Raw genomic sequence first — 13,795 nt, 5'->3', positions numbered from 1 at the left:
CAGCAGCAACGAAGAGTGACTCGATTTTTGGTGGCGGAGGGAGTTGGAGGCTGTGAAATGTATCGATGGATGAAGGCAGTGTATAGTGAGTACAGTCTGAGTCGTCCAAGTGTTGTGGAATAATGCAAACGATTTCTTGAGGGGCGCAAGTCACTGGAAGATTGCTCGTCCTGGACAGGCTCATTGTGTCATCACATCAGAAATGGTTGCAGAAGTGAATGTTTTAGTCTTGGACAACCACAGAATCACTGTGGATAAGATCCATCAGTTACTGGGTATTACTGTGGGCACTGCCCACACCATAATGCATCAACACTTGAACTTTCAAAAAATCGGTGCACAGTGGGTTCCCCACCAACTGACCACCGAACAGTGCAATGCTCAAATGGCACTGTCTTTGAGTCATTTGCAACATTATCATGAGGAACACGGCTTTCTGTCACATGTTACGAAACATGGTGTCACCATTTTAAACCGGTAAGCAAGCATCAGAGCAAGCAGTGGAAACATGCAACTTCACCAACAAAGAAATCGAAGGCCGTATGCACCAGTTCTGGTAAGGTCATGATGTCCTCCTTTTTTGACCACAAGGGCCCACTGCTTGTCGAGTTCCTTGAATGGGAAACCACCATCAATGCTCAGTGTTATCACACCACTTTACAGAACCTTAGGCGAGCCATGAAGTCAAAACGCTGACCCAATGGCATTATCCTCCTACTACATGATAATGGCCGCCCACACATGGCCAATGCGGTGAAGACGACATTGCAGCAGTTTTGGTGGGAAACTACTGGAACATACACTGTACAGTCCTGACCTTTCATTGTGTGATTTTCATGTGTTTGGATCTCTAAAACAAACTATTCGCGGACACTGATTCACAATGGACGACAAAGTGTGTGACTGGGTCCAGGCCTGGATCCGACAGCAGCCTACTAGCTTCTTCAAGGATGGAACTGACTGGCTAGTGTCACAATGGGATAAATGTGCCAACAGTCTTGGCAACTATTTTTGAGTATGTGTACTGTGTATAACTACATTTTTGAGTTGATAAAATCGTTACTGTTACTTCACACTAGTGACCAAGTTTCATTTGAATGCCCCTTATTTTATCAGCACTGTTCCAGTTTCTGTTTTTAGTGTATACAGTACATGATTATTTGTTGCCTACAAATAACTTATGATTGTACCTAAAAATTAAAACCACTTCTACTTCCCATTAGTATTTTAATATGCCATATAGGTCCTACATTTATTATATTTACCTGAGGGAAGTGAGAGTAATGCATGGTCTCTGAGAGCTGCAAGCCAGTAATGTGACAAACTGATTAGTTCCGGTTGTACAAGTGTAAGAAGACTTTCTCCACGAAATTCAAATTCACCAAAGTCATCCTCACTTCTGCTTTCATGCATCGTGTCAGATGAAGCAAAACTTGCATCCATTTTCTCTGGTGCTGAGTTATCCCCCACCATGGCAACTATATAAACCTATAACGAAGAAATGCCCAATGAGTACTTGGATTAGGTAACACCAAAACTACTCACTTCATTACAGCCAGCAATGACAAATGGAACAGTAAAGCGACATTAGATAATAATTACTATAAATTTCTACATAAGGATTTGTACGCACAATTCTCTGTTGTTCTACAGTCCCACTGAGGATTCTACTAAAAATTGGTACTGAGAAAAAGTGATAACTACGTATTGATAAATTATGCTGCTCTTACTTCTGCCCATGCTTTGAGGATGGAGAGACGCTCAAGAGTTGCAAGGCTTTCATTGTACAGCTGTGCTGTTCCAGAGTCCTGGTGTAGCTTGGTCAAGCTTGAAACAAGAAGCTGATGAACGCGACGAAGATCATTCAGGTCTCTTGCGACGCCACTGCCTATCCATGCGCTGCACACTTCACATGCTGCGGCAGTTACATGTGATGGTGTCTCAGGAGCAAATGCTGGTCTCAGTGCAGCACCAACCTGTTGCAAATATGTAGCATCTAAGACTTACTGCACTTGCACAATCATTCAGCATCAAAGTCATCAGAACTCTGTTTAATACCAAACCAACTATAATATTATCATGCTACTTTAAAAGAGCTGCATGCAGTGTACACTATACACACAATTTTATAATGAAATGGTCATTAGAATCTTCCCTAAATAAGTAGTGGACACACTACACATTGTATCCTATTACAGAGTACCTCCACATCCAGTTTCATTACCATCCTTTTGGTTCTTTGTCCAGTTGCTGATTCTCATTATCTTTATATTTCTTTCTCTCTCTACATCCTAAATTATTTCAACTCTGTTTTACAACTATGATATTTTGTTCACACATAATTTACTGCTGTAGCTACTGTCCTTACCTTGACACTATTTCTATCAAAATGAACAGTTTAAATTTTAACCTTGATGAAATACAAAAGAAGCAGTTGTGAATTCCTATAATAGTTAATTATAGCTAAAGAACTGCATCCCAGTTTTAAGATTACTTCTGCCAATCATATAAAATCGTATAGAAAGGATAGGAGCTTGCTTAACTGTAATACAGAAGAATTTATGTGCTGTGAGCAGAACTGCTACTGAAATTACCTGAGCTTGAAATTGTTCTAGGAGAAGATGGCCAGGAAATTCTGGCTCTGGGACTTTCGCAAACTTATCAATAATCTCTTGAAGAGTTTTAAGACCTTCTAGTCTCAATGGATCCGAGTCACTGGTTGCTGCCATGAAAGCCATTCTCACAAGGTCAGACAGATGTAGCACCAAGTAATCACCTGGAACCAAAATCAACACTCCAAGTCATGAAGTGAATTATTTTAGATGAATAGCTCAGCTTAGCACACTTGATTAACGGCTGTCAATATCACATGTAGTTCTATGAAAATAGTTAATGAACATACACAATTTAGAAGTAAAGGAGTCCATTCACCGAATAGCAAAAGCGATGAGTTGTCAACAGGGACACACAAATGGACAGAAAACTTGGTATCTTTCAGAATCAATCCTTTCTCGAACTAGAGAAATATATATATATATATCACACACACACACACACACACACACACACACACACACACAGGCAATACCAATACTGTGTTACTGTGTCCTCTTCCTCCCGTGACCTAATCAGTCTTCATGGCAAACCACTAATCCTCCCACCAATATAGAGTAAAATATTAACAAGATGCAAATTACATTACAGTGTGTTACCACAAGGTCTTTACACTATCATATTACTGATCCATTTCTAGGCTAGATTTTTTTTTGGTGGTCAAGTGATGTAGTCCAGTGATTATGAAATTGGACTCAAATTCAGGAGTTTCGTGGTTCAAATCACAATTCAGTCATCCAGTTAGGTTTCTGTTTTTCCTCTAAATCACATATGACCAACATCAAGACGTCAAGATGGTTCCTATGGAAAGCAGACAGTTGATGTAATTCCCTTACCTTCATCAGCCTAAGAGTGAGCGTCATCTCAAGGCTTACGGTGGAATATGACAGTCTGAAATACTGTCTGTTGAGCTTGTGTGTTAAGCAAGTAGAAGAGTATTCAGAGAAGTACAGCATATGATGAACTTTCGTTCATGACCATACAGGGCCCTCAAATGAATGTAGACATTTGTAGCAAATACTGTTACTTGGACTATTGGGGGCAAGTCTGAGGAAAAAAGTATGCAGCTAAGGCAAATGTGACAATAGAATAACCAAAATTCCAGATGACAGCACGATCTGAACATACAACCTCATCCAGGATAATAATACGAGCACTGTACCTTACAGATAATTGGTACGGTTGTGCCCTGCACTCTTTAACTTTAGAAACCATTTTTCAAATACTTTGCACATGTTTATCAATGTTATATGATGTGATCAAACAACTGGCATTTCAAGCAATGCCATCTTTAATTAGATCAACCGCTTGGAGATGTTAACTGTTGGACTGAGCTTATTCTGGAAAAGCAAGCAGTTGAGGCAATAATCGAAAATCATCTGAAGGCTTAAAAGGGAGCTTGTCAATGTCAATAAAAGTTGGATTTGGATGAAATGTGACATATACTACAGCAAGATATAGTACTAATTCCCACATAGATTTTGTATTTATATTGAAGTTCAGCATCACTGCACAAAATTCAGTAATGGGTATGTAGCCACACTGTTCAGGAATGCATCTGCAGTCAATAGTCATATATATATATATATATATGATTTGGTGAAGGCTGCCGGTCTTGCTTACGAGATGAAGGCAGAGCTCACCATCTGCAGCATCGTTGACAGAACCGACTGCGGACCTTTGGTGCAGAGCCGGGTGGCGGGTCTGAATCAGAGGCTCAGACGGTTTTGCGACCGTATTGGCTGCAGATGCCTTGACTTGCGCCATAGGGTGGTGGGGTTTCGGGTTCCGCTGAGTAGGTCAGGAGTTCACTACACTCAGCTGGCGGCTACACGGGTAGCGGAGGCTGTGTGGCATGGACTGGGCGGTTTTTCAGGTTAGAAGGCCTCGGGAAAGTGCAGGATGGGCTGCAATGTCAAAGGGTGCTTGGCAATTACAGGACGTGCTTGGATCAAGGAACAGTCGGAATTATAGTTGTAAATTGTTGTAGTTGCGCTGGAAAAGTCGCTGAGCTTCAAGCGCTAATAGAAAGCACAGAAGCTGATATCGTTATAGGTACAGAAAGCTGGCTAAAGCCTGAAATAAGTTCTGCAGAAATTTTTATGAAGTCTCAGAAGGTGTTCAGGAAAGATAGATTAGGCAGAATTGGTGGTGGAGTGTTTGTGTCTGTCAGTAGTGGTTTATCTTGTAGTGAAGTCGAAGTAGATACTCCGTGCGAATTGGTGTGGGTGGAGGTTATACTTAACAGCCGAATTAAGTTAATAATTGGCTCCTTCTACCGACCCCCAGACTCCGATGATACAGTTGCGGAACAGTTCAGAGAAAGTTTGAGTCTCGTAACAAATAAACACCCCACTCATACGGTTATAGTTGGTGGGGACTTCAACCTACCCTCGGTATGTTGGCAAAAATACTTGTTCAAAACCGGTGGTAGGCAGAAAACGTCTTCCGAGATTGTCCTAAATGCATTCTCCGAAAATTATTTTGAGCAGTTAGTCCATGAACCCACGCAAATTGTAAATGGTTGCGAAAACACACTTGACCTCTTGGCCACAAACAATCCAGAGCTGATAGAGAGCATCATGACTGATACAGGGATTAGTGATCACAAGGTCATTGTAGCTAGGCTCAATACCATTTCTTCCAAACCCATCAGAAACAAACGCAAAATAATTTTATTTAAAAAAGTGGATAAAGTGCCACTAGAAGCCTTCCTAAAAGACAATTTCCATTCCTTCCGAACTGACTATGCGAATGTAGACGAGATGTGGCTCAAATTCAAAGATATAGTAGCAACAGCAATTGAGAGATTCATACCTCATAAATTGGTAAGAGATGGAACGGATCCCCCGTGGTACACAAAAAATGTCCGAACGCTGTTGCAGAGGCAACGGAAAAAGCATGCGAAGTTCAGAAGAACGCGAAATCCCGAAGATGGGCTAAAATTTACAGACGCGCGAAATTTGGCACGTACTTCGATGCGAGATGCCTTTAATAGGTTCCACAACGAAACATTGTCTCGAAATTTGGTAGAAAATCCGAAGAAATTCTGGTCGTATGTAAAGTACACAAGCGGCAAGACGCAGTCAATACCTTCGCTGCGCAGTGCCGATGGTACTGTTATCGACGACTGTGCCGCTAAAGCAGAGTTATTGAACGCAGTTTTCCGTAATTACTTCACCAGGGAAGACGAATGGAATATTCCAGAATTTGAAACATGAACATCTGCTAGCATGAGTTTCTTAGAAGTAGATACCTTAGGGGTTGCGAAGCAACTCAAATCGCTTGATACGGGCAAGTCTTCAGGTCCAGATTGTATACCGATTAGGTTCCTTTCAGATTACGCTGATACTATAGCTCCCTACTTAGCACTCATATACAACCGCTCGCTCACCGATAGATCTGTACCTACAGATTGGAAAATTGCGCAGGTCGCACCAGTGTTCAAGAAGGGTAGTAGGAGTAATCCATTTAACTACAGACCTATATCATTGACGTCGGTTTGCAGTAGGGTTTTGGAGCATATACTGTATTCAAACATTATGAACCACCTCGAAGGGAACGATCTATTGACATGTAATCAGCATGGCTTCAGAAAACATCGCTCTTGTGCAACGCAGCTAGCTCTTTATTCGCACGAAGTAATGGCCGCTATCGACAGGGGATCTCAAGTTGATTCCGTATTTCTAGATTTCCGGAAAGCTTTTGACACCGTTCCTCACAAGCAACTTCTAATCAAGCTGCGGAGCTATGGGGTATCGTCTCAGTTGTGCAACTGGATTCGTGATTTCCTGTCAGGAAGGTCGCAGTTCGTAGTAATAGACGGCAAATCATCGAGTAAAACTGAAGTGATATCAGGTGTTCCCCAGGGAAGCGTCCTGGGACCTCTACTGTTCCTGATCTATATAAATGACCTGGCTGACAATCTGAGCAGTTCTCTTAGGTTGTTCGCAGATGATGCTGTAATTTACCGTCTAGTAAGGTCATTCGAAGACCAGTATCAGTTGTAAAGCGATTTACAAAAGATTGCTGTATGGTGTGGCAGGTGGCAGTTGACGCTAAATAACGAAAAGTGTGAGGTGATCCACATAAGTTCCAAAAGAAATCCGTTGGAATTCGATTACTCGATAAATAGTACAATTCTCAAGGCTGCCAATTCAACTAAGTACCTGGGTGTTAAAATTACTAACAACTTCAGTTGGAAAGACCACATAGATAATATTGTCGGGAAGGCGAGCCAAAGGTTGCGTTTCATTGGCAGGACACTTAGCAGATCCACTAAAGAGACAGCTTACACTACACTCGTTCGTCCTCTGTTAGAATATTGCTGCGCGGTGTGGGATCCTTACCAGGTGGGATTGACGGAGGACATCGAGAGGGTGCAAAGAAGGGCAGCTCGTTTTGTATTATCGCGTTATAGGGGAGAGAGTGTGGCAGATATGATACACGAGTTGGGATGGAAGTCATTACAGCATAGACGTTTTTCGTCGCGGCGAGACCTTTTTACGAAATTTCAGTCACCAACTTTCTCTTCCGAATGCGAAAATATTTTGTTGAGCCCAACCTACATAGGTAGGAATGATCATCAAAATAAAATAAGAGAAATCAGAGCTCGAACAGAAAGGTTTAGGTGTTCGTTTTTCCTCGCTGTTCGGGAGTGGAATAGTAGAGAGATAGTATGATTGTGGTTCGATGAACCCTCTGCCAAGCACTTAAATGTGAATTGCAGAGTAGTCATGTAGATGTAGATGTAGATATATATATTGCTTTTGTTAACACCAGACATGTCCAACGAGAAAGTATATTCAGATTTAAAGAACAGAAACACTATTTACACACACAATGATTATAACACACCACAACTTAAATGATCACAGTACCTCTGTTTTTAGTAAGCTGCATTTCCTTGGCCAATGCAAGATCAAAATGAGCTGCTTTATTGCCCTCACAAGCAATGATTATTCTCCGGACACATTCTGCAGCAAAAACTCTAGTTGGCCATCGGGGTTGAACAGCAGGATGAGTCACCTGGTCATCTTCAGCATGGAACTTTAGTTGGTCATCATCTCCTTCAATATCTTCTCCTTCAGTTGAGACAGCCACATTTATGACCTCTTCTCCTATACTTGATTCTGTGGAAAGCAAATGAAAATTTCAGAAATTACAGTATGGCATATTTGGGGAAAATGGAATAAACTTTTGACAAAATACTTGTATGCCCTTTTTCTTATTGTGGTCACTTCATGAAGTAGTTGCAACAGATACACAAAAAACAGAGAGGAGAAAATGCATGTATTTAACGAAGCATTCATTCTTACAAAACAAAGCAGAACAGAACACAAGGAAAACATATTACTAAGCTTCTCAAATATTTAAGTTTGTTCTTCATAAAATTGATGCCTTATTGCATAATTTTCTGGGGGTGACTCATCACTTAGAAAGAAAGTATTGATTTACAAATGTGATCAATGAGAATAATATGTGGTATTTACAACTGCACCTCACCTGTTCAAAGAGAAGTTCTGTGCATCTGAATATCAAGAGAGTAACTTTTGTGGGAAAAAAATGAGCTTTACTTTTAAATAAAAAAAAATAGCAGAATAAAAACAATCTGTTTGGAAGTGCAGATCTTCACACATCAATGAAATCAAAATCTGATACTGGGTGACATACAGCATCATGCTGCTCTATACTACGCACTGTAACATGGTCAGATCGTCTTTGGCATGCTGGACAGAATGTAATCAAGATGTTACTGCTCAAGCATGTCTCTTTCTTTGACAACAGACCTCCTGACATCATCATGTGTGTCAGAGATTACCTGCAAAATTGCACTGCAAGTTGAAACTTGTCCAAAGCATTTTCAATTGTGTTCATGTGCTTCCAATTCATTCCACTGATTCCTGGCTCTAGGAGGAAGGTGTTAACAAGGTGGGTGTAGCTTGCTCATTCATTACATTTTTAAAACACAAACCCATTGGCAAAATGCTGAATGCAGAAATTGACTCTGCTGAACCATTGGGACGCACTCCTGAGATGTGCATCGGACACCTGGCCACCTCAAAACTCTTCTGCGTTGATCATCAGACAAATCCTGCAGTCAGCGGTGAACAAAACTCAATGACATTGATTCATGTTCCATTAGGAGTTTTCCCTTATCCACATTTTTTTGCACACCATTGCGCTATAGAGTTTGTACAGCTATTGTAATGGAGGAAAAATTCATTGTGTGGAGACTTGTGAACTTTCTGGGGCAACACGGTCCTCCAGGTGCTCTCAGAAGGAAGTGCGAAGTTTCATTACATTCTCCTTGGGGTACCAAAGAACTGCAATTTGTTGGTAGTGGTTACCAAGTGGTGTTACTGATCACTGGCAACAACCACGAGGCAGATATTCTATGGTTAGTGTCTCATAACAGTTTAATGTTCAGGTAACATTGCTGTGGTATATAGCTTTCTTGCCATATGTATACAAGCTGCACTGTCCAGTTCACAACTGCACACACAGTGCTGCCTGCAAGACTGCACTGAGACTGGAGGTATACTATTACCTCTGTTACTGTGGTGAACAGATTATTGAAAATGAGGTATCCAATTAAAAATAGCGCAGGCCATAAGGGCAGTGCAAAACTTTCTTGGGTATTTTACGTAGCTGCTTATGAAATTAATCATAAATAATCGATTGCAATTTGAATAATGTAATGACTATAACACTAGAAGAAAAAATCAAATTTATATTCATTACTAAAGCTAACAATGGCTCATAAATGAGAACATGCAGCAATAAAAATCTTAGACCACTGGTGCTACAGTGCTCAGGGACGCCAGCCATAACACGCAAACGGCTATAATGCGCCAGTCATGGAAAGCTATGCTCACGTGGTCCGTATCAATCACACGGGATTTTCAAGTATAGCCCCAGACCACCAGGATGCGCACCGAAAGCTATGCATCACCAGGTAACTTGTAAGGTAACAGCAAGAGGCACTGGCTACATCCCAAGACCACACCTACATATGATCACAAGTTACTTGATGGCAGCATATCTCTTGCTGGAGAATAAGGAAACCCCAGGAACACTGTGGACAGATCCCGTCACCTAGATCTAGCCGAAGATTCTCCTCTGGAAAACAGTTCTTCGTGTGTTGGTCATTTCAGTGTTTTTTTTCTGGCTCCAGGGACTTAGTTGGAGCCAATTCAACAAAACTGTATTTTGGCTGGAACTGCAGAAGAGCTGGAGTTAATTACTTTGCAATTATAAATTGTGACCAACAGTTTTTTTTTCCTTTTTTCTTTCTTTTGTGAGAAGGAAAATAAAGAAGCTATTATACTCCTACTGGGGCTCTCTTTCAGTCTGAAATAATAAACAGGTTTTGCAACTGGCCCAGTAACATAAAATGTCAGAGGTAACAAAACAAATTTAAAATCTAAACTGGAACTCTCGTTTTATAGGTGATTATTTCATTAATACTGCTATTGTTTGTAGTATGATAGACATAGATATTTACTTTGAAGGTAAATTTGTGTCTCACTTGTAACTTGAGTAGTGATAAATGTTCATGCTTAATAAAAATAACCCACTTTGCTACTTAAGAAACTGTAAATAGCCAGCATGTTGACATTCACAGACGTAAATCATGTAAAGCAAATCATGTATACACAAGTTAACTCCTTTGACTTCATTTAAATAGAAACTGTGCATATCATCTATGTAACAAATGAACATAACTTAAAATTGTTTTAGATACGCAGGCTTCAACAGCTGGCATCAGTCTGACTTAAGTCCTTGTGTGGCTGTTGCATCATCTTGTAAAATTCTTATAATACTTTTTAAACTAGCATCAGGCAGACTTGCAGCAGCCTTTCTCAAGATAAAGACTAATTAACTGAGAAGTGGGTGCTTTAATATACAGCTTTTTTAACAGTGCCACAAGACCAATCACTGATGTCATGCTGTGGCCAAGCGGTTCTAGGCACTTCAGTCCGGAACCATGCTGCTGCTACGGTTTCAGGTTCGAATCCTGCCTCGAGCATGGATGTGAGTGATGTCCTTAGGTTACTTAGGTTTAAGCAGTTCTAAGTGCAGAGGACTGATGACCTCAGATGTTGAGTCCCATAGAGTTTAGAGCCATTTGAACTGCTGTAATATTTACTGGATTTTATTGGCCCTAAAGTAAAATTAGTGGGTGTTAAAAGAGAGGGACCGGGAGGGGGGGGGGGGGGGGGGGGAGAGACCTGTAGCAAAATATTTGCATGTTGCTGACAACTGGTATCCTGCTACAAGTCAGCAACAAGCTTCTGAGGGCTGTGTTTTTCTGCTGTTACTTGTGGAGAAACAACGCCAGTTGTGCATTTGTTGTTTGTTTAGCCAATTAAGGTAGTGTCCAGTGAGGTCACCTCACTGCTGCTTTTAATTTTTCAATATGTATCACAGCGGTAAAATCAGATCTGCAGATGAGTTACCCTCCTAAAATTTCAACTCATTACAAGGTTTCAGAACAGGTAGTGGTTTGAGGCAGTGAAATGAACAGTGTCAGGAGGGAGTTTCTGCTACACACCCTGGTGTATAGTCTCTTAAGATTTATGCAATTTAATGAGATTTTTTATTGTAGCCACATTCCAGTCTTTTCTACTTCTTCACTTAAATTGGGCTCTGACTTACGATATACCTGATGAAACAGCCATAGCATAGACTAAATATGGTCTAAAAGCAATGTATCTTTTTCAAATGATAATGTCATTCAGTTTTATACTTGTTGGTACAGTGTTGTCAGATTTACTGCTGTTTGTCCTGGTGTTTACTTTTATTGGCAATGGAATTTAAAAATTATTTACACTCTACACCATCATGAAGCTGTCTGCAATACGCCAGAAGGAAAATTTTGCGATGTCGACAATTTGAACTGTTTGCTGTAATACTTCTAACAGTTAATAATTCTTCTCCAACTGGAACATGTTACTTTATTATCAGCAATTATAACTGTAAAATGTTTTGCCTGTGTTCAAGAGATGAGACTTGTCACATAGAAGTGTTTCTTCAGATGCTGTCTAAGCAGCTTACTATTACTTTACAACTGATGATGCAAAATATTACTTCAATTACTTCTCCAACAGGCCACTGCAATCTTTAACTATTAATATAAGTCATATTTTAAAAGCAAATAATTGGATGTACCTGTAGCAACTGTAAGGACATCTTTACACAGTGAGAGCCACTGTGACAAATTTTCTGCTGCCATTACTTGCAACATGCTTGTCAATGAGTCATGGATATCTTTGATAAGATGACCATCAGTCTCTGCATCCAACATGGAGAACAGCACACCTGGTAAGCCACTCTCTGTTATCACCAAGCCTAAAGAAATAAAATGCACAGAATATTTACTTTTACATGCTTTATTAAAATAAGAACAGTACTGTTTGTGTGTTTTATTCACAACGAACTCTCGAGTAGTCAATAACAGAAGCACAACCAAGGCCAAGTACAGAACCTGTAGTAGTTGCACACTACAAAAACTACTTAAGAGTACCAATAAAAGCTATTAAAAAAATCAGGGAACATGCACATTATGTCACAAATCAGTAACTCCAACAACAGACTGAAGGCTATATGGAATGTAGCGAAACAATCATATGTTGAAAAAGCAACTCTCATAAAATTCAATTACATGAATTTATTACGAACTTCTCTTCCTGAAATTACGGAAATTTACATTTTTTCCAAAAATAGAAGCTCATCTGGTTTTGATGGTGTTTTCAATAGATTACTAAAGGTTTGTTTCCATATAATAAGCCCAGTCTCATCTGAAATATGTGATGCATCATTAACTCAAGGCACCTTTCCAGAGAGACTGAAATATGCCATTATCAAACCCAGCTTTAGGAAAGGTGATGAGAGAAATGTCAATAACTACCCCTTGTTACACTGCTGACATCATTGTCAAAATTTTTTGAGAATTACTGTATTCTAGAACAGCATATCACCTTAGCAACAATGATATCTTCAGCAAATCACAGTTTGGGTTTGAGAATGGTTGCTCTGCTGAGAATGTCATTTACATGTTCATTCACCAAATTTTACAGGCATTAAATAATAAAATAGCATCAGTCGGTAATTTCTGCAACCTGTCTAAGGCATTTGACTGTGTGAATAATAGTATTATCCTCAATAAATTGAAGCTTTATGGGCTTTATGGTAGAGCCAAACAATGAATAATGTGACAGCTAACCAAAAGAATGCAAAAGTTGTACTTAGTAACTCAACCAATGTAATCAGGGCAAATTATTCTGACTGGAGAGAAATAATGTTTGGGGTTCCCCATGTCTCAATCGGCCTGCTGCTGTTCCTTATACATGTAAACAATCTTCCATGTAATATACAACAGGCAGATATGACAAAAGTATTCTAATCAATCCAAGCATAAATATAGCAACAGAAGAAATCTGTAAACAATATTCTTAAAAGTATCATTCATTTGTTTTCTGCAAATGGCCTCACTCTCAGTTTTAGAAAGAAGCAACATATTCAGTTTTTCACACCTAGAGGAACTACACCAATGATACATTTAACAAGGGGCGAGGAAATAATAAATAAGGCTGGAACTTCCATATTCTTAGATGTCCATTCTGGTAACCTGAGACAGTGAGTCTGAAAGCTCACTGGAAGGCGTGGAACTCAACAACAGCCACTAGACAGTACTGCTATATTTGCGGGTATAGTGCAAAGGCCGCTGTGAGGACACTCTGCCTTGTCAGTCTGTCAGCACCTGTGGCTGGCTTAAAAGTCTGTTGCACAGCAGCTCAATCGTGAGTTCTCTGCACTACTGTATTGATATCACTACACATCATTGTCTTGGTTCTGAATTCACTACATCTTTGGTTTTTTTTCTCTTCAATTACTCACTGGGCCTGTTAATCTTCCACGCTATCTCCATTAGTTGTCTTCCTCTCATTTTTCTTCATCTGTTTACTCTGAGGCAGCTCACTGTGAGGCCCTCAGCCGGGCAGCCTGTTTCTACTGGTTCTCGAGCAATTCCCAGTCTAGTCCAATTTCATTACTATAATTGGCAATAAACTAAATGGTTAGTGGCCCATAGATATAAGGCTCATGCTCCTTGTGGAACAGCAACAGCAACAACTTCTCCAGCAACATTAGTTCAACATCAGATTCGAAAACAGCATCA

The 13,795-nt window shown here is 40.1% G+C and overlaps 1 protein-coding gene across 3 annotated transcripts in view; it reads right to left on the bottom strand.

Annotated features, from left to right (window-relative positions):
* LOC126297831 (HEAT repeat-containing protein 5B) overlaps window positions 1-13,795 on the bottom strand; it is a 472,968-nt gene that overhangs the window by 73,043 nt on the left and 386,130 nt on the right. For all 3 annotated transcript variants that reach the window (XM_049989077.1, XM_049989078.1, XM_049989076.1), the window contains 5 exons: window positions 11,788-11,967; window positions 7,494-7,745; window positions 2,595-2,776; window positions 1,731-1,976; window positions 1,266-1,488 (listed from right to left, as the gene is read on the bottom strand). In XM_049989077.1, coding sequence (XP_049845034.1) covers window positions 1,266-1,488; window positions 1,731-1,976; window positions 2,595-2,776; window positions 7,494-7,745; window positions 11,788-11,967 — 1,083 coding nt within the window. The remainder of the gene's footprint in view (window positions 1-1,265; window positions 1,489-1,730; window positions 1,977-2,594; window positions 2,777-7,493; window positions 7,746-11,787; window positions 11,968-13,795) is intronic.

Source organism: Schistocerca gregaria, chromosome X, assembly GCF_023897955.1.
Source record: "Schistocerca gregaria isolate iqSchGreg1 chromosome X, iqSchGreg1.2, whole genome shotgun sequence".
Lineage (NCBI taxonomy): Eukaryota > Metazoa > Arthropoda > Insecta > Orthoptera > Acrididae > Schistocerca > Schistocerca gregaria.
This window is presented reverse-complemented; position numbering and strand designations above follow the sequence as displayed.